Source organism: Oncorhynchus clarkii, chromosome 11, assembly GCF_045791955.1.
Source record: "Oncorhynchus clarkii lewisi isolate Uvic-CL-2024 chromosome 11, UVic_Ocla_1.0, whole genome shotgun sequence".
Classification (NCBI taxonomy): domain Eukaryota; kingdom Metazoa; phylum Chordata; class Actinopteri; order Salmoniformes; family Salmonidae; genus Oncorhynchus; species Oncorhynchus clarkii.
The window spans coordinates 21,008,524-21,035,265 of record NC_092157.1 but is presented as its reverse complement, the minus strand read 5'-3'; the positions used below and the strand labels follow the sequence as shown (position 1 = coordinate 21,035,265).

Genomic DNA, 26,742 nt, shown 5'->3' with positions numbered 1-26,742 from the left:
AAAACAGAGCGGCTTGGAAGGCACCTCCCCCTTCACATGTACTATATATTAAACAAAACCATACAAAAAAATGACCTGATTTTTAAGACAGATAAACAAATAATCGTATATTTAATAGCCTGGTCCCAGATCTGTAGGCCAATGTGCTTTTGTTTAGCCAACTCCTCTGCCTATCGTTGCCCATACATATCTGAGACCAAGCTAATGGCTAGCCTAATACAATGACACTAACGTATGGAGGCTAACGTATGGATGCTAATGTAGCCCGCTAATGGCTAGGCTACAAACGTCAGTCCCTACAACACGGCTTGAGTATTATGAGCTGGGCTTAAATTGAGATGTCTGTGTGTTGTGAGGTGTATGCTGCCTGTTTCCCCATGCTGAGGCCAGGAGACAGAATGAATACAATACTAGTGAATATAGGACCACACTCAGACAGCCATGCTCATAAACAATAATAGACTGTCAAGTACACTCAGAAAAAAATAACCGTGGCCTGTTTTGTTTGTCTGTGTTTGTGCTGGGCTGAATACGTTGTCTTCAGACAGACAGACGGAGTAGGGTTATTCTTGCATAGTCAAATCCCTTTTTGTCTCTGTGTTATTGTCTGTGAACACAGCTAGCAACGAGCTGCTTCAGCCTTGTAGTTAGATTAAATGGAAATTGCTCTCTGGCTGCGGCGGGATTGCTGACTGAAGCTGTAATACTGAGAGGCTTTAGGATAAGGGATGTTTTAAAGAGCAGGCAATTGTCATGATGATGACTGAGAGCAGAATCCATCCACTGTGAACCAATTGGAAGAGTATTTTAAAATGTATTTTACAGTAGAAACGTCCTGCTCACATCAAACAGTTGGCACAGTTATACAACCATCTAAATTGGAATCAGAAATCCCACCAGGAAATAAAATGGATAAAACAATGTATATACAACATTATTATTTTTTCAAACCAGTAACATCAATATATTATGCTTGTAGGGAACTGTACTTGAATCCGTTTTTATTCTCTCTTCGAGATGTTGTGAACTATTGCAACTGCTATTTCTGTATGAGACATGTATGTTCTGACAGCCAGGGCAGGTCAGCTATCCCCAAGACTCCAGAACTCAATCAAGTGTGTGTCTGTTTATGCGTGTGTGTGTGTGTGTGTGTGTGTGTGTGTGTGTGTGTGTGTGTGTGTGTGTGTGTGTGTGTGTGTGTGTGTGTGTGTGTGTGTGTGTGTGTGTGTGTGTGTGTGTGTGTGTGTGTGTGTGTGTGTGTGTGTGTATGTACTGACATGAGCAATACACTGTGTGGTTTCCAACAGCCGAAACATTTGCCCTTCTCTCCCCCACACCTCAGAGAGGAGAAACCTCAATATTGACCCATATCTCCTTGAGAATAATTTGGCTGCTATTTCGGTCCTGTTCTTAAGTATGCTTTGTAGGGTGTGTTGACTGTATCTGCTGCTGTGTTTGACATTTTAACTAATGTTCCCGGCTCCAACCACCCGGTGGCCAACAAGGGCCGAACATCCCCAGAGTACAACCAGGATAATAAGAAAACATGAGGGAAAGCGCTGCCCTGGTTGCCTGTGCTTGACAGGAATATTTGCATGAGATTTGGGTGTGTTTTTTAACAGGGCTTGTCCTATGGCTTATTGATGTGGAATGAGAGCATAATAGCTCCAGTCTGGTCTGAAATAGCAGAGAGGGCAGAGTATGAGAGATATTCTACTGCTGAAGAGGAAAATTGTTATTTGTTGTCTTGTGTGTTATAATCTATTCACAGGCTTCTAACTAGAAGTCCTGTTTATATAGCCTAATTTCTCATTATTTCTAATGGAGGGCGGCCTGAAGCCAAATGCAGTTGTTCTCTCTTTCACCAGACCTGTGTTCCAGGCTTCTGAACCAGACTTTTCTCACTGCAAAGAGTTTCTCAACAGCTACTCCTTTTCACTTTGTCTTCTTCACACACTCCCTTCTCCTCTTCTTTCTCTCTTTCTCTCTCATCTTACACTCTGTCATGGATTAGCACCTGTCCCCGTTGCTTATGTCATCATGACTGTAGAGGCTGTGTTTTGGGTGAGAGCCTGCAATGTCCTCTACACCTGATGTCATGTTCAATAGCAGTCAGTGTCACAGGCAGAATGTATAACATAGAGTTATCATGTATCTCACTCTATCCCATTAGGACATGGATATTACAATTCTGGACTGATTTAGCCCATTAATGTTGACGAGGAGCTCTAGCCATGCACAGGGAAAGAGGAAGAGGGAAAAGAGGGATGGATGGGTAAAGAAAGAGGAAAGGAAGACGTGGATATAGTCTGGAGAAAGGAGGGAAAAGATAGATAGAGAGAGATGTCTTCATTGTTTTGAAACTTCTGTATGTTAAATGTTTACTGTTCATTTTTATTGTTTATTTCACTTTTGTATATTATCTACCTCACTTGCTGTGGCAATGTTAACACGTTTCCCATGCTAATAAAGCCCCTTGAATTGAATTGAATTGAACTGAGAGAGAGAAAGGGAGTAAGAAAGAGAGAGAGAACCCAACAGAAAGAGATATAGAGAGAGAGACAGCGAGAGAGACTGAAAGAGAGAGATGGAGGGAGAGAGAAAGCGAGAGACTGAAAGAGAGAGATGGAAGAAGGGAGAAAGCGAGAGATTGAAAGAGAGAGATGGAGGGAGAGAGAAAGCGAGAGAGATTGAAAGAGAGATGGAGGGAGAGAGAAAGTGAGAGAGATTGAAAGAGAGAGATGGAGGGAGAGAGAAAGTGAGAGAGATTGAAAGAGAGAGATGGAGGGAGAGAGATTAAAAGAGAGATGGAGGGAGAGAGAAAGCAAGAGAGATTGAAAGAGAGAGGAGGGAGAGAGAAAGCGAGAGAGATTGAAAGAGAGAGATGGAGGGAGAGAGATTGAAAGAGAGAGATGGAGGGAGAGAGAAAACGAGAGAGATTGAAAGAGAGAGATGGAGGGAGAGAGATTGAAAGAGAGAGAGGAGGGAGAGAGAAAACGAGAGAGATTGAAAGAGAGAGATGGAGGGAGAGAGATTGAAAGAGAGAGATGGAGGGAGAGACAGAGAAAGCGAGAGAGATTGAAAGAGAGAAGGAGGGAGAGAGATTGAAAGAGAGAGATGGAGGGAGAGAGAAAGCGAGAGAGATTAAAAGAGAGAGATGGAGGGAGAGAGAAAACGAGAGAGATTGAAAGAGAGAGATGGAGGGAGAGAGAAAACGAGAGAGATTGAAAGAGAGAGATGGAGGGAGAGAGATTGAAAGAGAGAGGAGGGAGAGAGAAAGCGAGAGAGTTTGAAAGAGAGAGATGGAGGGAGAGAGGAGGGAGAGAGAAAGCGAGAGAGTTTGAAAGAGAGAGATGGAGGGAGAGAGAAAGCGAGAGAGATTGAAAAAGAGAGATGGAGGGAGAGAGAAAGCGAGAGAGATTGAAAGAGAGAGATGGAGGGAGAGAGAAAGCGAGAGAGATTGAAAGAGAGAGATGGAGGGAGAGAGAAAGTGAGAGAGATTGAAAGAGAGATGGAGGGAGAGAGAAAGCGAGAGAGATTGAAAGAGAGAGATGGAGGGAGAGAGAAAGCGAGAGAGATTGAAAGAGAGAGGAGGGAGTGAGAAAGCGAGAGAGATTGAAAGAGAGAGATGGAAAGAGGGAGAAAGCGAGAGAGATTGAAAGAGAGAGATGGAGGGAGAGAGAGAGATTGAAAGAGAGAGATGGAGGGAGAGAGAAAGCGAGAGAGATTGAAAGAGAGAGATGGAGGGAGAGAGAAAGCGAGAGAGATTGAAAGAGAGAGATGGAGGGAGAGAGATTGAAAGAGAGAGATGGAGGGAGAGAGAAAGCGAGAGAGATTGAAAGAGAGAGATGGAGGGAGAGAGATTGAAAGAGAGAGATGGAGGGAGAGAGAAAGCGAGAGAGATGGAAAGAGGGGATGCAGTGATTACATGGCTCTGAGGTAGCACTGTTGACACATGAGGATTTGGAGTGGCCCAGATAAAGTAATCTATGATTAACTGGGGCGCGGCGTGGTGCAGCAGCCTTACTACCTCGCCAACAGCTGTAGTCAGGGCCCAATTACAACATTATGGGATGTCCAAACATATTAAAGGGGCGGGAATGGGGAGTGTGTATGTGTATGTGTGTGTGTGTATGAGCATTTGTGTGTTTGTGTATGTGGCTACTATATATGTGTGGCTTAGTGTCGGGATGAGAATGGATGTAGATGTGTGTGTTTTAGGGAGATATTTGGGAGTGTGATCGAGGTAAGGTGTACGTTTACAATTTTCAGGATTGGGAGGGAGGGAGTAGGGTCACGGGTGCAATTAAATAGACATTTCTAGTCATCACATTTGCTGTCAAATTGTAGAAATGTTCTTGTGCGGGGTGGGGCTGTGAGGGGGGGTGAGGGAAATTATAGCTGCTATGATTGCTGTACCAACTGTCCGACGGGATAACAAATCAAATTATAAAGATGGACCGCGGTACTGGCCCAGCGCTGGCCCGCCGCTGTCTGAAATTGATTGCCAACAGCAGCAGCTGATATTGCAGGGCCTGGTCTGTCATAGTCCATCAGCAGTCATTATCACCATAGGAATATGGTTCACTCTGTGGGGGGGGGGGGGGGGGGGGGCTGAAAGAGTATGGGCTACAAGAGTACTGTGGCTGAAAGAGTATGGGCTACATGCTACTGTAGCTACGTCCACATTGGTTACACTTTACTAGGCGATTGTTCTTTTTCTGCGTGTTTGGGATTGATTGAAATAAATGCTACTATGTTACAAATGTTGGTATCGTAGTTTAATTAGTTGAAGTAAGTACAAGACAGTACTGTATGGAAGTGGGCTCCCGAGTGGCGCAGCTGTCTAAGGCACTGCATCTCAGTGCTTGAGGTGTCACGACAGACCCTGGTTCGATTCCAGGCTGTATCACAACTGGCTTTGATTGGGAGTCCCATAGGCCCAGCGTCGTCCGGTTTTGGCTGAGGTAGGCTGTCTTTGTAAATAAGAATTTGTTCTAATAAGAATTGCTGACTTGATTAGTTAAATAAAAAATGAAAAAAGCTGGTAAATATCAGCTGAAATAGCCTAAGGCTGTAGAATAAAATGTTAACTTCAGGCAATGGTCCAAAGTTGTCATTCATCCTATCCGTGCTTCCTTTTCAAATCAAACTTCCCTTTCTGGAAACATAAACCAGAGTTCTGGTCTCATCTCAACATTACATTTGTCCTCTTACCCAGCACCTGAGAACTAGTGGATGTTACTGTGAGCACACGTCTCTCTGAGGTTTTCATTATGTTTCAATATTAAACTCTGTTCGTTCCTGAACAGAACTTGCAGACAGGCTTTGCTATTTTTAGCAGATGTGAGAGAAGTCATATACCTGGAGCTACAGTAGCTGTCATTGGAAATCATTTTCATGTCTTTAGATGGTTTCTCCGCCCGTTCAGCAGGTGAGTAATGTGCCTACGGGGGAGTTTGCTTATGTTTTATTGAGAGGCCAGACACATCTTCAATAACGCTGAAACTTTCACAATGTTCTGAGAGAAGTTAATGGAGGGACTTAGCATCAGGGGCCACTTACAGGAAATGACTGTGGTGACTTATTACCAGGGTTTAAAATGTGATTTCACCTCTTTACTTCTAAAGGGGCACTTTTACTGCCTCTGTTCCATGAATTTGATGCAGTTTAAGTAGAATTAGAATATTATTTGCTCGGATAAAGTAGTCTTGTGGGCGCTAAAGCACTCTGTCTTGAAAATAACAGGTTGACTACAAACTGGACTGCCTCCGTTACACGCACGCACACACACACACACACACGCGCACACGCACACGCACACGCACACACACACACACACACACACACACACACACGCACAGCTAATGAGCGAGCCCAGGGCTGTGCCAGCTGCTTCCCCAGGTGTGTATCCAGACATATAAAGGTGAGGAGAGAATCTCTTCCTCAGTCCCACACAGCTGGCTGTCATGTCTCCTCCTGTTGGAGCACGAAAGGTCACACATGCAGGCTGGCTGGGATGCACGCACGCACGCACGCACGCACACACACACACACACACACACACACACACACACACACACACACACACACACACACACACACACACACACACACACACACTCATCTCCAGCTGTGTTCTGTTGTCTTTTGATCAGCTAAGATCATACTCAGGAAGCTTTCACTGCACAAAACAAACTATGGCACAGAGATGGTAAAAAAATATATTTTAAATGAGTTTGTTTTCAACTTCAGAAAACCCCAAATTATTGCAAAGTGCATTTTCATGACCCAGTTTACTTTCGATCCAAAATGCTTGTGGCCTCTGCCTCTAGCATTTTGTATGAGTCATGTATCCTGAAGAAACACTCAGTCCTACTACCCATATAGGATATCATTGGTTTGTGATCGTATGTACAATAGGTTGTCATGGCTAAATATTTACGACATATTGGACCTGTTTGTGTGCTGAGCATTGAATAGTATTCTGATCTGAAACATCTGCGAAGAGGAGTGTTATGATTGGAAGGTCTGGGTTGTTCTGAACACTCATAAAGACAGGTCAGGACTTCCAGTGATTAATCAGCCATTGAGATTTCAGAGTGCAATCAGCATGTCTCTGCCTCAGAGAGCCGAGAGATGTGCTCCAGTCCATATTCAGCCTCTGGACCTCTGCTGAGAGGCAGGTCAAAGCTGATGAACAAAGCTACACTGTGATGCATTTAGTATGTTCTTTTGGCCATAATATGTCTTTGTGAGCCATACTTGTTGGTGTTTTGTACAATTGGTTTATTTCCACACTGAAATCAATATAGTTCTCATTGGGTACCTTGTGTACCGCTTGTATAAAAATCCTTTCAGTGTTGTTACTTTGTTATACAATAAGGGACTAAAGCAGCATGAAAAATATAATAGTTTTCTTTTAAAGCTCTTGTAGACAAATGGAAAAGGGTTATTTGTTACAGTCAAAAGACAGCAACATACAGTAGCTACAGCAACATTTCTCTGGGGTAATTCTTCACACAAATTGGATGGGCTATTGTAGTAGAAACCAGTGCTTTCATCCTCTGCTACTCAGATCACTCCTCAAAGAAAAGATGCTGATTGTACTCCCATAACATCCCTTTTTCTTGATAATATATATATTTTTATTTCTGGGAGATGAGGCTTTGTTCTGCGGCAACACACAAATACACTCACACACTCACCCTCGCATGGAATAATGTTCCAGCATTCTAATTAGTCACACATTCTAGAAGCTGCAGAGTCTCATTCACCTCCATGTAATTAAAATCAGTGTAAGAGTCCTCCTAAGTAACACCTAGAAACACTGCCAGGAATAGGCCCTCCTTGACAAAGCATTTGGCAACTGTGGAACAGGCGAAATTAAGCCTTTTCCTTCATACCTTGTGTTCTCATCGACACTGTAGCTATCTCTCTGAGCTTGCTTTTGTAGCGTTGTAATGACTTAATCTCAGCATTCTCAGAGTGAATTACTTTGTGTTTGGTAGGCAATGAATGGTTTTGTTTCATCGCCCCAGAAGGAATTTTGACACAACAGTTGAGTCAGTTTCCCTATGACTTGCCACATACTGGATCTGTAGGTTATGATCAACGACCAGACAGCTCATTCTTACCTCTTGGGGTTTAATGTAATATGCTGTTGTTTTGTCCTTAGGTAAACTATTCAGAAAATAGATTGGTTATTGACTATGGCCTCTTGTGTCCTGATTAATAAATGCAGAAGTAAGAAAGCACTTTATAGGTACAGCCCATCATTACCTTAAGTGTCCCATTCTACATTAAAGCATTAGGTTGTGTACCTCTCTCTCTCTCTCTCTCTCTCTCTATCTCTCTGTCCCTCTCTTCCCCCATCTCTCTCTCTCTTGCTCTCTCCATCCCTTTCTCTCTCTTTCTCTCTCTCTCCCTTTTTCTCTCTCTTGTTTTCTCTGTATAATAGTCATGAGGCTCACTAATGGCCCCGAGGCCCATCAGTAGGAACAGAGCAGATAAGAACCAAGGCAGGAATTCACTCCAGTCAATTACCTGGAGTGCGAAGTTCAGGCGCTGTGTTCCTTTTATAGAGTAAACAAATGAATCCTGGATACACAGTCCCCCCCACCATGACGATGCAGAGAGTGATAATCATACATCACACAGATCAATATCAGCTAGCTATCTCAGACAGGAAGTTAAGAGATCCTCTTCTCCAACATGAAGCCCCTAGATATGGTATTAGGCCTAATAAGTTATAGTTGACTCCTTATAAGTGCACTTCAGATAAGTGCATATTTTAAGTACAGTTTTCACAACGGTGTTCCAGTCATCCCAAAGTTGCTACATGCTCTATTTAAGTGCACAATATCACAACAATCTCAAGCTATTGCATTTATCATTAATGAGCTGTATATTTGTATTTGGTTTAAATCACTCTGTTGGAGACAGAGAAGCGCTTTATGCATTTACACAGAACATTAAGGGTAGAGGACACCTTCCCTGGTCTTTCCGGATGCCATACAATAATTATATTAGGATAATAAGGTGGATGCGAGCCAAGAGGTCCGTGAGCCAAGCTGTCAGGGAGATATAAAGTATTAACAGACCACAGAGGGGATGTGTGACATCTTCAACTGACATCGCAGAGTCAGAGTAAATCACACAGTAGTAGTATAAGGATGTAAAAAGTTACAATGACTTAGGATCTTTCACTTTCAGTGTCTGCTCTGTTATGGATGATATAGGTTATAATGATATAGGTTATGAATGATATAGGTTATGGATGCTATAGGCTATGGATGATATAGGCTATGGATGATATAGATGATGGATGATATATGTTATGGATGATATAGATTGTGGATGTTATAGGCTATGGATGTTATAGGCTATGGATGATATAGGTTATGGATGATATAGACTATGGATGATATAGACTATGGATGATATAGGCTATGGATGATATAGGCTATGGATGATATAGGTTATGGATGATATAGACCATGGATGATATAGGCAATGGAGGATATAGGCTATGGATGATATAGGTTATGGATGTACTACTAGAATAAGAAAAGACTGTAGAATAAGGTATTCAGATGTGGATTATTCTGGTCTGATTCAATGTATCCTTCATTAGAAAAAATACAGAACGAGAGAGAGAATGAAGTGGAGAGAGACAGACAGACAGACAGAGAAGAATGAAGTGGAGAGATGATTGTGGAGTTCTTTTTTTAAAGAGACGAAGAGGATTGTCTGTGTCCCTTTTTCAATCTTGACCTTGTTGTGGCTCTTTGGCACACAGTGTGTGTGTTTGTCTATCTGTGTGTGTGTCTCTCTCTCTCTGTGTGCGTGTGTGTGTGTGTGTGATCCAGATAGTTCTAAGTCCCTGCGGGGGGGGGGGTGTACCCCAGACTTTGATCAGCTAATCAATACTCACTAAGCTACATCAGTAGGCTACCTCTGAGAAAGCCAACACAAAGGGAGCTACAATTACACTGCTTTCTCATCTCTCACTAAACACCGGGGCATTTCAGCTGTCAACATTTTAACATGACTTTGTCGTGTCGTTACAATGTTATACGCACAGAAATAAACTGAAGGATGTCTCTCTCCCTCTTGTGTGACGGTGAGAGTTAGGGACCGTTTTTGAGCGAGTATGTCCCCTTTCGATGTTGACCTTATTGTGGCCCTTAGGCACACAGTGTGTGTGTGCGGCTGTGGGGGTGTGCGTGGGTGTGTGTATGTGTATCTGTGACTGTGCAGTAGCAGTGCATCCAAACAAATAGGTCTAGATTGCTAAATAGATGAATGCACAAACAGCCCAGTTTCAGTTGACTGAGAGGAAAGCATTTGCTCTTTGAGTTATTGATGTGGTGATGCACCGGTGAGCATCTCATTGAGTCTGGATTAATATCCACACAGATAAATGATGAGACAGGCTGGCTGGAATGCTTGGAAAAATGAATTAGTGAAGATGCTTATTAATGTATCAAATTCATTTTTTAGTTTTTTTGTTGTTTTTTTGTTATACACTCAGCCCAATGTTTTAAATGAATACCTTTCATTGTGTTATGATAAAAAATGCCCTTGACAATGTCAGCATTTGGTTTTGTTTGGCTGTGTAATCAGTTACGTCTTTTTTCAAACTTCAAAGGTTGCATTGCGTGCTGGTTTTTAGTCTTGTTTATTACTGTACATCTCCCTGGTTTGGGGTTCTGATCAGGTTCTTCAGAGGTACATCTCTTTGGTTTGGGTGTCTGATCAGATTCTCGAGGGGAACATCTCTCTGGTTTGGGTTTCTGATCAGATTCTGGAGGGGAACATCTCTCTGGTTTGGGTTTCTGATCAGATTCTTGAGGGTAACATCTCTCTGGTTTGGGTGTCTGATCAGATTCTTGGGAGGAACGTCTCCCTGGTTTGGGGTTCTTCTGATCAGGTTCACCAGGGGAACAACTTTCTGGTTTGGGTTTCTAATCAGATTATTGAGGGGAACATCTCCCTGGTTTGGGTGGCTGACCTGATTCTTCAGGGGAACATCTCCCTGGTTTGGGGTTCTTTTGATGGTATTCTCATGGTTCTGTTACCCATGTGTTCTCCACAGATCTTCAAGAGGTGCTGGCTGGTGTTTAAGAAGGCGTCCAGTAAAGGCCCCAGACGGTTAGAGAAATACCAAGATGAGAAGGCAGCATACTTCAGAAGCTTTCACAAGGTAAATACAGTTTAAGTCGGAAGTTTACATGCACCTCGGCCAACTACATGTAAACTCAGTTTTTCACAATACCTGACATTTAATCCTTGTAAAAAATTCCATGTCTTTGGTCAGTTAAGATCACCACTTTATTTTAAGAATGTGAAATGTCAGAATAATAGTAGAGAGAAGGATTTATTTCAGCTTTTATTTATTTCCTCACTTTCCCAGTGGGTCAGAAGTTTACATTCACTCAATTAGTATTTGGTAGCATTGCCTTTAAATTGTTTAACGTTGGTCAAATGTTTCGGGTAGCCTTCCACAATAAGTTGGGTGAATTTTGGCCCATTCCTCCTGACAGAGCTGGTGTAACTGAGTCAGGTTTGTAGGCCTCCTTGCTCACACGCGCTTTTTCAGTTCTGCCCACACATTTTCAACGGGATTGAGGTCAGGACTTTGTGATGGCCACTCCAATACTTTGACTTTGTTGTCCTTAAGTCATTTTGCCACAACTTTGGAAGTATGCTTGGGGTCATTGTTCATTTGGAAGACCCATTCGCAACCAAGCTTTATCTTCCTGACTATGTCTTGAGATGTTGCTTCAATATATCCACATACTTATTCTGCCTCATGATGCCATCTATTTTGTGAAGTGCACCAGTCCCTCCTGCAGCAAAGCACCCCCACAACATGATGCTGCCACCCCCGTGCTTCACGTGTTCTTCAGCTTGCAAGCCAATCCCCTTTTTTCCCCAAAATACAACGATGGTCATTATGGCCAAACAGTTCTATTTTTGTTTCATCAGACCAGAGGACATTTCTCCAAAAAGTACGATCTTTGTCCCCATGTGCAGTTGCAAACCATAGGCTTTTTTTGGTGGTTTATACTTTATATTTGTTTTGATTTTTCCCATGATGTCAAGCAAAAAGGCACTGAGTTTGAAGGTAGGCATTGAAATACATCCACAGGTACTCCTCCAATTGACTCAAATGATGTCAATTTGTCACGACTTCCGCCGAAGTCGGTTCCTCTCCTTGTTTGGGCGGTGTTCGGTGGTCGACGTCACCGGTCTTCTAGCCATCGCCGATCCACTTTTCATTTTCCATTTGTCTTGTTTTCCCACACACCTGGTTTACATTCCCTCATTATTTGACGAGTATTTAACCCTCTGTTCCCCCCATGTCTGTGAGTGGAATTGTTTGTTGTTACGTGTATGTGCACGTGTATGTGCACGTCAGACTGGTTTGGCCCGGGTTATGTAACCCGTATTTGTTTATTGTTCTTAGTGCCGTGTGTCTGTTCGCCGTAATAAAGGGCTCCGTTTGCTACCCAATCCTGCTCTCCTGCGCCTGACTTCCCTGCAGCCAGTTATGCATACACTACACAATTAGCCTATCAGAAGCTTCTAAAGCCATGAAATCATTTTCTGGAATTTTCCAAGCTGTTTAAAGGCACAGTCCACTTAGTGTATGTAAATTTCTGACCCACTGGAATTGTGATACAGTGAATTGTAAGTGAAATAATCTGTCTGTAAACGATTGTTGGAAAAATGACTTGTGTCATGCTCAAAGTAGATGTCCTAACCGACTTGCCAAAAAAATAAATTTGTGGAGTGGTTGAAAAACTAGTTTTAATGACTCAAACCTAAGTGTATGTAAACTTCCGACTTCAACTATATATATATATATATATATATATTCACATCAATATTCACATCATTGGCTCTCCAAAATATTTCTGTCTTGATATGAAGGGTACACTCAGTAGACAGATATGTTTTTAGACGCAGCACAAGGCCAGACAGAAATTCATTTGTCTGAGTTTGTCGACCCTTTTAACGACACCGCCTCCCATCACAACTTAGACACAACTCATTTTTACCCAATAACAAGCCCCAACCACCATTTCCCCTCAGACAATATTGCCAAGCACTTATTTTATTACACATCAATCGGTTAAATCCTATTACGCACAAACCGACCCCAAAAAATGATTGTATTTGTCTTTCATAAAATAATTTCACATGGGGTAAAGATTGCTGTTCGGAATCTATTAAGGCACATTTGGACGCTTTATCTCGTTCCTCCGGGGTCTTTCTCTTCCATTGAGGAGGATCATCTGGAATATAATATATCTCTCCCCGCTTATTAAACCCTTTGAAAATACCTCAATTAGGCCTCATTATCAGTGGCAAGGATGATGTTAAGTGAGTTAAGTGGCTCTGCTGTAGTGATGGGAGGAGAGGAGATGTGGCCTCAGATAGGGACTTGCTGGGACACCAGAGTGTTTGATGTGTCTGGGCTCTTTAATATGTGGCTGTATTATGAGAGGCTATAACACACTGTCTAATACACTATCATTAGTTATCAGTCACTTCCCCACCTCATCAAGGGGTTGACTGACTGGAGGCCTATGCTGATTTGCGATAGCTACGTAACTTTGTATACTACATCATTCCATCAAATTGAAATGCCTGTGTAGTGTTAACCTCTCCTAGAGATGTCTGCTACCCACAGCAAAGTGAGTGATGACAGAACACATGCACCAGTGCACCTGATAATGCTTCCAACACAATGCTCCCCAGTGCACATGAAAACGCTTCCCTAGAATCCCCACACAGATTAGGAAAGGTTTCATCCGAGGGATTCCAGAACAGTGCTCCAGAGAAAACTTAAAAACAACAACAACAACAACAACAGTGGATTTGCTTTTGTGTTTCGAAGGGTGCTGCGTAGATAGAACGTTGCGGCCACGCCCACCTGTCAGGAAAATAACCTGTGGTTACCTAGGTCACAGCTAAAACATGACCTTTTTCAAAGCAATTTTCTTGTTGTCTGCTTGTTTTAATAAATTACAAAACTAGATTTAAGAAAAGTACAACATGTCTAAAGATGACTTTTCAACATTGCCTGCTCCGGAGCGTTCTCACTACATAGAACGTTTTATATCGTAGGGCTTCCCAACAACACAAACAAACGGATTTTACAGCTACAAGTAGGGAATGGACTTTCAGTACAAACTGAGTATATTAAACAAGTGAAATGTATTACCTGTGATTTAATGTTTTCCACACACATAGCTACAGTACCAGTCAAAAGTTTGGACACACCTACTCATTCCAGGTTTGTTCTTTGTTTTGACTATTTTCTACATTGTAAAATAATAGTAAAGACATCAAAACTATGAAATAACACATATGGAATCATGTAGAACAAATCTAAATGTATTTTATATTTGAGAATCTTCAAAGTAGTCACCCTTTGCCTTGATGACAGCTTTGCACACTCTTGCCATTCTCTCAACCAGCTTTATGAGGTCTGGAATGCATTTCAATTAACAGGTGTTAATTTGGTACATTTGTGGAATTTCTTTCCTTTCTAATTAGTTTGAGCCAATCAGTTGTGTTGTGACAAGGTAGGGGTGGTATACAGAAGATAGCCCTATTTGGTAAAAGACCAAGTCTATATTATGGCAAGAAAAGCTTAAATAAGCAAAGAGAAATTACATTCCATAATTTAAAAAAACAAAAAAACATTTAAATAATAATTTAACCTTTGTTTAACTAGGTAAGTCAGTTAAGGACAAATTATTATTACCAATGACGGCCTACCCCGGCCCTAACCTGGACGATGCTGGGCCAATTTTGTGCCGTCCTATGGAACTTCCAATCACAGCCGGTTGTGAAACAGCACGGAATCAAACCAGTGCCTTAGACCGCTGCGCCACTCAGAAGCCATAACTTTAAGACATGAAGCTCAGTCAATCCGGAAAATGTCAAGAACTTTGAAAGTTTCTTCAAGTGCAGTTGCAAAAACACATAAAGCGCAATGATGAAACTGTCTCTCATGAGGACCGCCACAGGAAAGGAAGACCCAGAGTTACCTCTGCTGCAGAGAGTAAGTTCATTAGAGTTAACTGCACCTCAGATTGCAGCCACAAAACAGACACATCTCAACATCAACTGTTCAGAGGAGACTGCGTGAATCAGACCTTCATGGTCGAATTGCTGCAAAGAAACCACTACTAAAAGACACCAACAAGAAAAACTTACTTGACTTACTTGGGCCAAGAAACACAAGCAATGGACATTAGACCGGTGGAAATCTGTCCTTTGGTTTGAGGAGTCCAAATTTGAGATTTTTTGTTCCAACCGCCGTGTCTTTGTGAATCGCAGAGTAGGTGAACGGATGATCTCCGCATGTGTGGAACCCACCGTGAAGCATGGAGGAGGAGGTGTGGGGGTGCTTTGCTGGTGACACTGTCAGTGATTTATTTAGAATTCAAGGCACACTTAACCAGCATGGCTACCACAGCATTCTGCAGCGATACGCCATGCCATCTGGTTTGCGCTTAGTGGTACTATCTTGTATTTCAACAGGACAATTTCCCAAAACACACCTCCAGGCTGTGTAAGGGCTATTTGACCAATGAGAGTGATGGTGCTGCATCAGTTGACCTGGCCTCCACAATCACCCAACCTCAACCCAATTGAGATGGTTTGGGAGGAGTTGGACCGCAGAGTGAAGGAAAAGCAGCCAACAAGTGCTCAGCATATGTGGGAACTACTTCAAGACTGTTGGAAAAAGCATTCCTCATGAAGCTGGTTGAGAGAATGCCAAGAGTCTGCAAAGCTGTCATCAAGACAAAGGGTGGGTATTTAAAATATACTATATATTTTTATTTGTTGAACCCTTTTTTAGGTTATTGATTCCATATGTGTTATTCCATAGTTTTGATGTCTTCAATATTATTCTACAATGTAGAAAATATTTTTAAAAATAAAAAAACTTGACCGAGTAGGCGTGTCCTAACTTTTGACTGTACTGTATGTGTAGGCTACTTGGATACCGGCTCCCCACCGTTTACCACTCTCTCATGCCTAATAGGCTGAAGCCACACGGCTATTTTCGCAGGTTCTATTTCCCTATGTGGGAGCATTGTGAACCATAGGTTGGGATTTTTGACCTGGCATTAAACAACACATCAGATTTTCATCATGTTTTGTTATTTCTGTTAAACAAAAAATGACGACAAAGTTGTCTCTTTTAAAATAACGTTTGTTTTCCCCAATTTGTGGGTGTGGTCAAGGGGAATTCCTTATTATTACCTGAATATTGACTCGGTGTATACAACTGAATAATTCCAAAAAATAATTCAGCAGGACCCACTCCCTGTCTCACTTGTTTGATGTTTTGGCTGCCTCTATGTCATGAGCTTTTGACAAAGGCATTTGCAGCCATATGATGCTATCAATGGCTTGGTTCATAAACCGTAAATAAATAAGCAGTAAACTGTAGAAAAGTAACTTTTAGAGAGTTTATGCCTTTGGGCTATATTCTTGACAATAGCTTTGTGGCTATGTTCCTAGAGGAAAGAGAAGATCATCAAAGAGGAGATGGGAGGGGAGGAGAGGAGAGGAGAGGAGAGGAGAGGAGAAGAGAGGAGAGGAGAGGAGAGGAGAGGAGAGGAGGGGAGAGGAGAGGAGAGGAGAGGAGAGGAGAGGAGAGGAGAGGAGAGGAGAGGAGAGGAGAGGAGAGGAGAGGAGGCTCCAGTGCTGATGTGGTTTTTGCTGCCAGTTCTGTGTTATAATTATGTTTCTGGGTTAAGATATGAACCATATTGACTTCATATTCACTTCCTCACATCAGCGATGCAAACAGATGGTATCAATGCTATTGTCTGGATAATGAACACTGAGGATAATGGTATTCAATACATTTTGTACAACCTCATCATCACACTGCCTTGTGATGCAGTTTCACAACAGTCTTGAACGGAAAATGCTCATGGAAAATTGAATTTATTTCACTAGCAATAATCGAATCAAACGTAGAAATCTTTATTCTGCATGTGGCATGTTAGCATGGCTCGTGGCACTGATCTCTAACAGTCAGGTTTTTACTATATAGGAAACACGCACGCAGGGACGAACACTCGCACGCACACACACACACATTTTACTACAGTATACGACAGTGAGCCCACGTAATACATTCCCGTCAGGCTGGCATTGTGCCCACGGTTGGCTCTGAGCGAGCGCTCTACAATAATGTAATGGCTCTTATCTGTCCAGCAGCAAACAGAGAGGATTGTTGAAGAAAACAGTCCTATAAATGCACAAGATATTCAATTAAATGACTGTTAACTCCCAGAGTTAACATGATTTAGGAGCTTTTGATTCTGCTCCTGAGTATTGATTGGATCTTTATTGGCCGTGTGCAAAGTGAAGCAGTTTCACCAATTGCTCTTGTTGTTTTTTTAGTTAGAGCCAGACCAATGGAAATCCAAACTGTCATTTAGGAGACTGAGTTGATCCATAATGCATATGACAAGCTTGTTATAGTCCATTACACAATATACAGTGCCTTGCGAAAGTATTCGGCCCCCTTGAACTTTGCGACCTTTTGCCACATTTCCGGCTTCAAACATAAAGATATAAAACTGTATTTTTTTGTGAAAAATCAACAACAAGTGGGACACAATCATGAAGTGGAACAACATTTATTGGATATTTCAAACTTTTTTAACAAATCAAAAACTGAAAAATTGGGCGTGCAAAATTATTCAGCCCCTTTACTTTCAGTGCAGCAAACTCTCTCCAGAAGTTCAGTGAGGATCTCTGAATGATCCAATGTTGACCTAAATGACTAATGATGATAAATACAATCCACCTGTGTGTAATCAAGTCTCCGTATAAATGCACCTGCACTGTGATAGTCTCAGAGGTCCGTTAAAAGCGCAGAGAGCATCATGAAGAACAAGGAACACACCAGGCAGGTCCGAGATACTGTTGTGAAGAAGTTTAAAGCCGGATTTGGATACAAAAAGATTTCCCAAGCTTTAAACATCCCAAGGAGCACTGTGCAAGCGATAATATTTAAATGGAAGGAGTATCAGACCACTGCAAATCTACCAAGACCTGGCCGTCCCTCTAAACTTTCAGCTCATACAAGGAGAAGACTGATCAGAGATGCAGCCAAGAGGCCCATGATCACTCTGGATGAACTGCAGAGATCTACAGCTGAGGTGGGAGACTCTGTCCATAGGACAACAATCAGTCGTATATTGCACAAATCTGGCCTTTATGGAAGAGTGGCAAGAAGAAAGCCATTTCTTAAAGGTATCCATAAAAAGTGTTGTTTAAAGTTTGCCACAAGCCACCTGGGAGACACACCAAACATGTGGAAGAAGGTGCTCTGGTCAGATGAAACCAAAATTGAACTTTTTGGCAACAATGCAAAACGTTATGTTTGGCGTAAAAGCAACACAGCTGAACACACCATCCCCACTGTCAAACATGGTGGTGGCAGCATCATGGTTTGGGCCTGCTTTTCTTCAGCAGGGACAGGGAAGATGGTTAAAATTGATGGAAAGATGGATGGAGCCAAATACAGGACCATTCTGGAAGAAAACCTGATGGAGTCTGCAAAAGACCTGAGACTGGGACGGAGATTTGTCTTCCAACAAGACAATGATCCAAAACATAAAGCAAAATCTACAATGGAATGGTTCAAAAATAAACATATCCAGGTGTTAGAATGGCCAAGTCAAAGTCCAGACCTGAATCCAATCGAGAATCTGTGGAAAGAACTGAAAACTGCTGTTCACAAATGCTCTCCATCCAACTTCACTGAGCTCGAGTTGTTTTGCAAGGAGGAATGGGAAAAAATTTCAGTCTCTCGAGGTGCAAAACTGATAGAGACACCCCAAGCGACTTACAGCTGTAATCGCAGCAAAAGGTGGCGCTACAAAGTATTAACTTAAGGGGGCTGAATAATTTTGCACTCCCAATTTTTCAGTTTTTGATTTGTTAAAAAAGTTTGAAATATCCAATAAATGTCGTTCCACTTCATGATTGTGTCCCACTTGTTGTTGATTCTTCACAAAAAAATACATTTTTATATCTTTATGTTTGAAGCCTGAAATGTGACAAAAGGTCGCAAAGTTCAAGGGGGCCGAATACTTTCACAAGGCACTGTAAATGGTCTTCTTCACACAATTTCCATTGATTTCCCTAAATAAAACGATAGTAGTGGTAATGAATTGCATTCATATAGCTCCTTTCAACAGAGTTTATTAAATATGAATATTGTGTAAATAAATATGATACAATTAAATTTCGTTTTGCAATTCTGCATGTACAGAACATCACCAATAGTAATTTAAGATGAAAAATGATCAGTTAAGGGAGCAAGTCGAACAACGAATTTATCTCGGCAACTTTTTCAAACAAGAAAAACAAGAAAAGCTAACATTACTAGACGGTGTTCCCGTGGCCTGTCCCCTCAGCTGTCGTCTTGTTGATTTGGCTAATGTTTTGTTGTTCTGTTTGTCTTAGATCACGGAGCTTCACAATATCAAGAACATTACACGGATGCCCCGGGAGACCAAGAAACACGCAATGGCAATCGTCTTCTACGACGAGACTTCCAAGACATTTGCCTGTGAGTCAGGTAAGCAATGCAACGCTGGGGAACGGAGGGAAGCAGGGAGGGAGGGATGGTGGATGAAGGAGGGAGGGATGAAGAGTACGGGGGAGAGAGAGGGAGAAAGCAATAGAAGAGAGAAAAGAACAGAGAAGGGAAAGGTTAGAGAGAGAGAGAGAGAGAGAGAGAGAGAGAGAGAGAGAGAGAGAGAGAAAGACAATTGAGTGCTGAAGGTATTCCAAGCGCCAGACATGTGATTCTGTACTGTATTAGCTAAGACGGGTGGGTGTGTGTGTGGGTTTGTGTGGAGGGGTACTTGGGTATTATATATATATGGTTGCATCCTCTGGGTCCTGGTAGAGCAGAATGCTGTGATCTGATAGGTTGTAATGAATTCTGCTGCAGGGACTGGCTGAGTTAATAGCGTTAAGAGTCTTTATAGAGAACTAAAGAGAAACACGGAGAGATAGAGGAGGATGGATATTGGATTCATAGTGATAACGGGATGGGGAGGGAAAGAGAGTGAGAGAGAACGATTGGGAAGAGTGTATGAGAGGGATAGGGATAGAGGTAGGGAGAGAGAGAGAGAGAGAGAGAGAGAGAGAGAGGGAGAGAGAGAGAGAGAGAGAGAGAGAGAGAGAGATAATGATTGGGAAGAGTGAATGAGAGTGATAGGGATTAGAGGTAGAGAGAGAGAGAGAGAGAGAGAGAGAGAGAGAGAGAGAGAGAGAGAGAGAGAATGATTGGGAAGAGTGAATGAGAGTGATAGGGATTAGAGGTAGAGAGAGAGAGACATTAGGGATGAGAGATAAATAGCGTGAGCAGTGGTCCTGCATAGATATTAGCACCTCTCCTCTCCTATCCTATCCTATCCTATCCTATCCTATCCTATCCTCCCCATTCGTCTCCTCTCCTATTCTCTTATCTTTATTCTTCTCTCCTCTCCTGTAATGTCACAAACAGAGAAGTAAACAGTAGTTAATTGGGCACTGGGTGGAAGAGACATACACAAACAAACAAGGACAGTGATCTGCTGTAGACAAGTTGCAGGTGATTTTAGTGAGTGTGTGTGCGTGTGCGTGTGTGCTGATGTTCTGATGTGAGCTGTAGCAGTGGATCTCAGGGGATAGATTATGTGCCTTATGGGGTGCAGTGAACTCTATCTACACTCACTCCCCTCTCCCCTCACACCATTCTCTATGTCTCTCTCTCCTCTCTCTCTCCTCTCTCTCTCTCTCTTTCTCCCTCCTCTCTCTCTCTCTCTTTTTATCTCTCTCCCACACAAACACACACACACACACACACACACACACACACACACACACACACACACACACACACACACACACACACACACACACACACACACACAAACAATCAAACAAACGATCAAACACACAAAGCTCACAGTTACACTGCTGACCCCTCCCTCCCTCTTCCTGGAGTCCCTTGCCATATGGAGGGATGTGTCCCCCGTGTCCAACACATGGTCCTTCACTTCCTGCACTCACATGCACACTAGGGCTGGGCGGTGAACCGCATTTTAGTATATACCGACCAGTTTGGATTTTTACTTTACCTTACATACAGTGGGGCAAAAAAGTATTTAGTCAGCCACCAATTGTGCAAGTTCTCCCACTTAAAAAGATGAGAGAGGCCTGTAATTTTCATCATAGGTACACTTCAACTATGACAGACAAAATGAGAAAAAAAATATATCCAGAAATCACATTGTAGGATTTTTTATGAATTTATTTACAAATTATGGTGGAAAATAAGTATTTGGTCAATAACAAAAGTTTCTCAATACTTTGTTATATACCCTTTGTTGGCAATGACAGAGGTCAAACGTTTTCTGTAAGTCTTCACAAGGTTTTCAAACACTGTTGCTGGTATTTTGGCCCATTTCTCCATGCAGATCTCCTCTAGAGCAGTGATGTTTTGGGGCTGTTGCTGGGCAACACGGACTTTCAACTCCCTCCAAAGATTTTCTATGGGGTTGAGATCTGGAGACTGGCTAGGCCACTCCAGGACCTTGAAATGCTTCTTACGAAGCCACTCCTTCGTTGCCCGGGCGGTGTGTTTGGGATCATTGTCATGTTGAAAGACCCAGCCACGTTTCATCTTCAATGCCCTTGCTGATGGAAGGAGGTTTTCACTCAAAATCTCACGATACATGGCCCCATTCATTCTTTCCTTTACACGGATCAGTCGTCCTGGTCCCTTTGCAGAAAAACAGCCCCATAGCATGATGTTTCCACACCCATGCTTCACAGTAGGGATGGTGTTCTTTGGATGCAACTCAGCATTCTTCGTCCTCCAAACACGACGAGTTGAGTTTTTACCAAAATATAATAATAATTTTGGTTTCATCTGACCATATGACATTCTCCCAATCTTCTTCTGGATCATCCAAATGCTCTCTAGCAAACTTCAGACTTTTTGTGTCTGTAAAATGAATTATGCTAGAAATGTTGGTGTAAACGCTAATGTGTAAATATTGATTTATAAATATTGATTGATAACCAATCATATGGAAGTAAACTTGGAGTCACGCGATGTTGTGTGGTCCACCAACTACGATTTGGGTCCTTTCCAATAAATACTGAGGGTCTCTGTCACGGATCCCTCCGGAGCTTTCATTACGCACACCTGTCCCCTATTCCCACTGATTAGTTATTGTATAAGTGTGCCCTTTGGGTTCCATTGGGCTGTTCGATTATTGTTACTATGTCCGTTGCTGCATGTGAGTACCTGTGCTCTGTGTTTTGGCTTTCGTGCCATTGTGAATTGCGCAGATGATTACGGGTCTCGTGTTAATCATTGTGCACATGTGTATTTATTCGAGGTACTCCTCGCTCTTTTGTTTGGGTTTCAACCCTGTGTTTTGCATAGTGTTTGTTTGGTCTTCGTCCCCATGCCTTTACATGGCGCGCCATAATTTGGGTGTAAATTAAACCCCTGTTACGCATTCCTGCGCCTGTCTCCCGAACCCTTTATACCAACGTGACAGTCTTATTCTGGTGACAAATAAAAAATTATCTTGCTCTTTTGTCTATAAAAATCTCATAATGTATGCAAGTGTTACTAGGACTCTGGGGGGACTTGGCCTATCCGCAGGGGGTACTTGAAGGGTACTCCGAGCAGAGCAGAATTCAGTTGGTGGTACAGTAACCGATAAACATTGGGAACCACTGATGTAGGCTATACCCGCACTGTATCTGCAAGCTGTTGGCTAGAGCGCACTTGTCAATACCAACGTGGGCACACTCGCTATATAACCCAACATTGTCTGTGGGAAACCACTCAGTAGAGTAGAAAATTGCCATGGAAACCCATTTCACTTTTTATGCAGTACATGGGAATTGAACCACAAAGGTATTTTGATGTGCAGCTACGTCATCACGTACAGCCTTTCATCAGAAACAAGTCCATTTGATGGAAGCGCATCTCTGGTGGGAAAGTGGGCATGTTGTTTTTATGCAGATTTTAGAATAATTGCATAAAAATCTGTCGCTATTGGATGGAAACGTAGTTATAGAGGAGAGTAACTATTCTGATAAAGAAAACTGTACATTTTTCACAAAATAGAGACATACAAAGACAAAACAAATGTAGTACATGTATGCAGATTTTTTTGGGATTGAACAGTATAAAACAATTAAAAGAGAGAAAGCCCCATTAAAACCACTTAGAAGGTATTTGTTACAACCCTAAAGTCACGCACTACTTATGAAGCATATCTGCAACTTTTATTAAAAAAAAAAATAATAAAATACTGTCAAATACAGTCATACCTTCACAAATATCATGATATGATATTTTGGCCATGTCGGCCAGCCTTAAGGCACGCATGCACACACTTTCTCTATTTCTCTCCCATGTCCACCCCATGCAGGAAGCTGCCCTCCCAGTGTCCTTCACTTCCTGTGCTCTCTCTGTGGTACTGTGCCAGTGTCAGCCTCTTTTCTCTCTCACTCCCTCTTGCTCCTTCACACTGCTAGTTTTCTTTACTGATGTCTAGCTCTCATCTCTTCCACCCTCTCTCTCTCATTCTCTCTCTCTCTCATTCTCTCTCTCACTCTCTCTCTCTCTCTCTCTCTCTCTCTCTCTCATTCTCTCTCTCTCTCATTCTCTCTCTCACTCTCTCTCTCTCTCTCTCTCTCTCATTCTCTCTCTCTCTCATTCTCTCTCTCTCTCACTCTCTCTCTCTCTCTCTCTCTCTCTCTCTCTCTCTCTCTCTCCCTCTCTTTTTCACCTCTCTCTCTCTCTCTCCCTCTCTCTCTCTCTCTCTCTCTCTCTCTCTCTCTCTCTCTCTCTCTCTCTCTCTCTCTCTCTTCTCTCTCTCTTACCTCTCCCCTGCCTCTCATTTTCCTCACGCTCCCTCTTCTTCTCTTTCCCTGTGTGTTGTCCAGGCTGCCTCTCGGATAAAATGTTTGTTTATGTGATTTTCCACTCGGTAGCTCTTACAGTGTGTGAGTTTAGACTTCAGACACACTCAGAGGACACAGGCTCAGCAAGGGAGGAAATGGACCAAGAGGCTCTTAAGTACAGAGATTTATCAGTGTGTGTGTGTGTGTGTGTGTGTGTGCGCGGATGAACAAGGCCACAACCTCAGGCAAGGTCAGTCTAGGGAACAGACCCTTTACCCATTTCCCTCTCAGATAAACTGCCCAGTTGTACACTGAAAAAAGGTTCTTAAGTGGTTCTTCCTCAGCTCTTAAGGTTCCTTGGAGAACTGTTGCCGCATAAAAAAAAACTTTGAGTTAAGTGTGGGGTTTTTGATGTGGCGTCTACGGTTCTTCAGAATTCTTAAAGGTTCTTGAAATGTCTATTGAAGCCTGCAAATATGTCCCTTTCATAGCACACAGCAAATTGTCCAGTGTTAACTACTGTTGAGTTTTCAGTGTAACATTTCTAGGGTTGATTCAAGAGTTAATCAGTGGTGTAAAAGAACCCCAGACATTGTGTTAATAACTAGAGTTGAACCAAAACCATGGCCATCACTATCATATTCCCCAGCATGCTCTTTTGCAGGTGGATTTTCAGAATTGTTACTTTCAATATCTATGTTTTTGCATGTAGGTTTATTGATTAATTAAACTTATGCTACTCAAATATAAATAACATACATTTTTCTAAACTGTTCCAATCTGTTACTTGGATTTATTGCACCCAAATGCATTCCAAATGCAGGTTGCGCGTGAATAAAATTCTAAATGGTGTATATCCCTAATCTGGCTGGATTCCAATTGGAATTACAAATTATTTTGCAATAGTGTGACTTGCATGCCAGCATAGTGTGACTTGCATGCCAGCATAGTGTGACTTGCATGCCAGCATAGTGCGACTTGCATGCCAGCATAGTGCGACTTGCATGCCAGCATAGTGCGACTTGCATGCCAGCATAGTGCGACTTGCATGCCAGCATAGTGCGACTTGCATGCCAGCATAGTGCGACTTGCATGCCAGCATAGTGCGACTTGCATGTCAGCATAGTGCGACTTGCATGCCAGCATAGTGCGACTTGCATGCCAGCATAGTGCGACTTGCATGCCAGCATATTGTGACTTGCATGCCTTGTGTGTTCTGTAAACTATGAGTTTCAGGCCACTGTATTAGGGTAAAACTAGGCTGTATTGTCTTTAAGAATGACATTTTAATGAATGAAATCAACAACCATGTCTCTGTCACTAGCAAAAAGTCATGAGTGGTACAAGTACCTTGAAAATTAACTCGAAAGGCATCCTGGGAACTATGCAAATCAAAATCCCCAAATGTTTTTTTCAAAGAACCATCCCATTTATGGTTCTTCAGAGACTCTAAAAGGGTTCCCCTATGGCATCACTCTCAATAACCTTATTTGGTTCCAATTTGCACTTTTGTTTTTAAGAGTGTACACACACACACACTTCCACATGCATCTCTATACACATCAGTGACCACAGTGCCATGTCCTGGAGCTCCTTTGGGAAGAGACCAGGGAGAAGTAGACAACACACAGATAAACAACTCAGTCTGACTCTCATTTCATAGCTCAGTAACTCTCATCCACATTCTACAGTCTGGAATCTTACTTTCCATTGTAAACAGAGCTTTCTCCATCTTTAGAGGAAGACATTGGTATTCACCAACAACTGTCTTTCTGTTTGCTGTGTGAGGGAGTGAGAATTTGATTCATGAAACCATCAGCCTCCACTTAGTGGTTAATTAAACAATTCAATAACACCCCTCCTCTTCCCTCACCACTGCCAAGAGTGCCAGAGTTGAGCTTTTCGAGACTTGTGCACACGGCAGCGTATGTGGTGTATGTGTTTGTGTGTGTTCATGTTCATCTTCCTGTTCCTGTTCCTGTTTGTGTGTGCATGTGTGCCTCAGAGAGAGATAAGGTGTGTGTAACTGATTAAGAGAGTGGAGATATTATCGACTTGTATGGGTTTGATTAAAAGATTGTCACTGTTGCTCCGAGATAATTATTTTCGGATGCATTCACACAATTTCCTTAGAGATCAATCCTGTTAATTGTTTTCTACACCCAGGCTTCCCACCATTTAATTATATCACCCTATTGGGATAATAAGCTATTGATTTTCTGGTGTTAAGAATGTCAGTTGATCCCCCTGTGTTCTGCTTGTTGATCAAATCTATCCGAGAAAAAATGCTTTATGGCCTGATCCCAGATCAAGGTTAGGGAGGGCAGTGTTGAGAGTGGTCAGAGGGGAGAAAGATGGGATAGCAGAGGAGAGAGAGGAAATGCAGCATTCATCTGGTGTTTTGTGTTCATGAACTGCTTGACTCTTTTCATCAGCAGAGAATCAATCAGATTGATTTTCTCCAGGTTACCACTACCTGATACTCACGTCCGGGGGGCTTTTTTAGTCCACAGTGCATGCTGTATGATTCATCTGTGTGTGTGTGTGTGTACTTTTCTAACTTTGTATGAGCTGGATGAGGAGGAGTGGTACAAGCTGCTGTGTGTGGAGTGTGTATTTCTGCCTGTGTGTTTAACTCTTGTTTTAACTCTGTGTTTAGAGCTGGATGCAGAGGAGTGGTACAAGCTGCTGTGTGTGGAGTGCCTAGGAAGCCGACTGAATGACATCAGCCTGGGAGAACCAGACCTGTTAGCAGCGGGGGTGCAGCGGGAGCAGAGCGGTGAGTCCCCAATTAGAACCCCAGCTAATGGAGGCCATTTTGGGTCAATCCTGCCCCAAACTGGATATGTTTGAGTGCAACTGAGTCCTCAGAGGTTTGTGATAGGGAAACGGTGAGTCTCCAATTAGTCCCTGCCAACAGAGACCATTTTGGGTCGATATTTCCCCCCCAACCATCCCAGCACTTGTAGACGGTTTCATTACCAGCCCAGAAATGTTAGTGCAACAGAGGTCTGTGTGTGTGTTTGTGTGCATCTTTATCTATGTGTGTGTGTGTGTGTGTGTGTGCGTGCATGCGTATATGTACTTTCGAGTGTGTATCTGTGCACGTGTGTGCATGTGCACGTGTATGTGTGTGTGGCTGTGTTCCTGGCCTAATGAGAGGTGCTGTGCATCACTGGCTCCCCTCATAATGAAGCTTGTCACAAAAATGAATGAGATTATATCTGCTGGGGCTGAGGCCATGTGAAATCCCCC

The 26,742-nt window shown here is 42.5% G+C and overlaps 1 protein-coding gene across 1 annotated transcript in view; it reads left to right on the top strand.

The window, feature by feature from the left end:
- The window catches only part of LOC139420347 (docking protein 6), an 83,346-nt gene that overhangs the window by 10,604 nt on the left and 46,000 nt on the right, over positions 1–26,742 (top strand). Inside the window, exons 2-4 of the mRNA XM_071170346.1 lie at positions 10,601–10,708; positions 19,027–19,141; positions 26,147–26,266. Of these exons, the coding sequence (XP_071026447.1) occupies positions 10,601–10,708; positions 19,027–19,141; positions 26,147–26,266 (343 nt within the window). The remainder of the gene's footprint in view (positions 1–10,600; positions 10,709–19,026; positions 19,142–26,146; positions 26,267–26,742) is intronic.